This window comes from Acyrthosiphon pisum, unplaced genomic scaffold (genome assembly GCF_005508785.2).
Source record: "Acyrthosiphon pisum isolate AL4f unplaced genomic scaffold, pea_aphid_22Mar2018_4r6ur Scaffold_445;HRSCAF=880, whole genome shotgun sequence".
Lineage (NCBI taxonomy): Eukaryota > Metazoa > Arthropoda > Insecta > Hemiptera > Aphididae > Acyrthosiphon > Acyrthosiphon pisum.
Window position 1 is genome coordinate 1 of NW_021774000.1, and position 2887 is coordinate 2887.

The 2887-nt window shown below is 32.7% G+C and overlaps 1 protein-coding gene across 2 annotated transcripts in view; it reads right to left on the reverse strand.

Annotated features, from left to right (window-relative positions):
- Window positions 1-514: 514 nt before the first annotated feature.
- LOC100574049 (aminopeptidase N) overlaps window positions 515-2887 on the reverse strand; it is a 4493-nt gene continuing 2120 nt past the window's right edge. The window contains exons 4-5 of one of the 2 annotated variants that reach the window (XM_003248299.4): window positions 2712-2828; window positions 527-1035 (exon numbers count right to left, since the gene is read on the reverse strand). In XM_003248299.4, coding sequence (XP_003248347.2) covers window positions 668-1035; window positions 2712-2828 — 485 coding nt within the window. In that variant the 3' untranslated portion in view covers window positions 527-667. Of the gene's footprint in view, window positions 1036-2711; window positions 2829-2887 lie in introns of both variants that reach the window. The other variant, XM_029492670.1, reaches the window with a different exon arrangement.

Sequence of the window (2887 nt, forward strand, 5' to 3'; positions counted from 1 at the left end):
CCATTGATTGCTAACTAGAAATATGGCCACCACATTTTAACCACAACATAGATAGTAAAAACATGGATAGAACATAACGTCTTACCGGTGATGAATACAATTTATTACCTATATGAATAAATTGAGGCCAAAAAAGTATACCTATATTGATCATCTGATTATCTCTATGACTTTTATAGATAAAAATATACAATCATACCCAAGGTGTATCAATACAGAAATATAAACAAACGGCCTCTATTTCTTATCTACATTGGACTGCGAAAAGCAAGTCATAATGAATACGTTAGTCCTACCTCTACGGTATTAAATAATTCACAGTTTTTTCAAAAGTAGAAAAAATATTAAAATCAGAAGATTAATGAAATTAAAATGTTGAAACGTCATTATTTTCAAAAAAATTAACTCTACAAAATGGCTATCTTCAATTTTTTTTTTAAAAATTTAATAAAAATAGGTACATATTTTTTAACTTTTTTACCAAAACATTAAAATAAGTTAAAACATCAAATGTTTGTAGTTCTTATCCCTGTGAGTCTTATTAAAAAACCAGAATTGAGATATCTTCTTTATTTCAGGAGATATCGCAATGGGTAAATCCTCACGGGACACCCTGTATGTCTTTAAATGTCTTTTTATTGTACGTTTACTATAAGTTATAACTGTGTTATTCGTGGACAAATGAATAGCTCATCGTTAGAAATCCTAGACGTTTGTAGTTAATAATAAAATAAGAAATGCCTTTTAAACTAACTTGGAACACTGCATGTTTCGGAGTCCTCATCAGTAAATAGTCAATCTTTCTCCATTCGGTGAGAGCAGCAAACCACGGTGAGTACTCTTTTTCGTTTCTTAGATATTTCAAAAGTTGGAACGTGATTTCGTAGTCCATGTCACCAGCTTTTGAAAAGCCAAGCGAATCCAAGATAAGCTGTACTCGGTTTAACGTGGGTATAGTTTCGTATTTGGTTGGATCGTTCAGCGTACAAATGATACCCATCCAGTTTCGTGTATCGTAAGACACTCTGAATAAAACTATAAAAACATATAATGAATATAATATGTATATATGGGGATTCGATACCGTGATTTTCTGTTTTCGTCTAACACAAGCGTGACATAGTATTTTAGACATGTTTTTTGCCAAACATAACAATTGATCTAATGAAGTGATAAGAATTCTGAAAACAGATTTGAATTTGTCATCAAGTCTACTTGAAATATACTCTCCCACATTTTTGATTTTTTGATTTTAGCTTCTCCAAAAATTGAAATACAAAAATGTTCAAATACTTTTAAATACTTTCAAATACGAAAACTGAAAATCACGGTATCAAATCCCCTTAATGAAAAATATCAGGTAATCTCCACGCGCACGGGACCCAAATGCTATATATAATGGAGCCCGGCCGCTACACAAAATGCCTACAGTTCGCTCTTGCGACTCTAGCTCAAGTCAGTAGCTGGTTAGTGTAAGTTAAGGATCTCGGCCACCTTAGGGAAGGCTAGACTCACAAACAGTGATTGAAACAAAATTATTTAGCTTTATATAAATAGACAAGAACGATATTATTTCATTGAAACCATTTCTAGTTATCAACATTACACGAGAAACGTAATACCTAATAAATAATAAAGAACAAACACATTCGTGTCAATGATAATGAGCTGAGATACTATACATGTATGGCTATATCAATACAATTACCGCTATGAAAAAATAAATATATTCACGTTTATTTTCAGGAATAGTGTAATAATATTTTGTTTGATCAATGATATTAAGAAAAAATTAAAAATGAAAAGTACCAAACTACCAACAAATCAATTGAAACTAAAAATTATTTATTTATCTATATATATTTATGTAGATAAGTATACAGTTTATCTTAGATGACAACCAGATACCTGATATTTTATTTATCTAGATGAGATAAAGATGCTGTAGTTTTATCTAGGTACATTTATCTAGATGCTGCTCAACACTGCTCACAAATGCATTTGGCCTGGACTGACAGCAGCTAGTGTCCACGTCGTTATACCGAATCGCCGCCGCTGCCGCCACCGTATAAACTATCCTCGGCCACCCGATCGTCGGGAAGGCTATAGGACAGTCCGATCGCCGCATTACCTCGCCGTGTATAATATTTACGGCCACCCGTAAAAAGGGGAAGGTTAAAATAATATACAACGCCATTATTATCATTTTGTTTTATCGTTACGCATTATAATTGTCGCCACGAGCCGTAATCGCCGATGTGTATTGTCGTTACGTATCGTCCCGCATTGTAACTGCAGCTGTCGCGCACTATAATTCTCGCTATCTGCGATACCATACCACTAGAGACCTACTAACAATTGCCGTATTATCAACACTATTTCTACTACGGCAATCATTATCAAACATAATATTATTAATAAGTAGCCTGCGATACTGTGAGTACTTTAAGCAATATTAAATGTGAATGGGAAACATTGTATTGTCATTCGCGAGTTTATATTATATAAGACGAGGCTTCCGTATAAGTCTTCGTAATGAATTATATGTTACAATATTCTGTTTGTATTCTAAATTAATAAATTATATTATATAAAATCTATACGTGAAATAAAAATTGACATGATTACCTTTAAATATGTGTTATCTTTTACGATAGTTTTTGTAATAGGAACAGGTATAAATCCTAACCGTTACATAATATAAGACCTACCAGTCATCTGCATGTTATAGATGACCCACTCGTTGTCATTGGCCAATGGTATGGTGAGGCTGTTGTTTTCGCAATTCAACCAGAATGTCGCATTTGTCTGGTTTAAGCAGTGTTGTGCTTAGATAAAAAAAAATTATCTAGATATAGATAAGATATCTGAATTTAAAATTATCTAG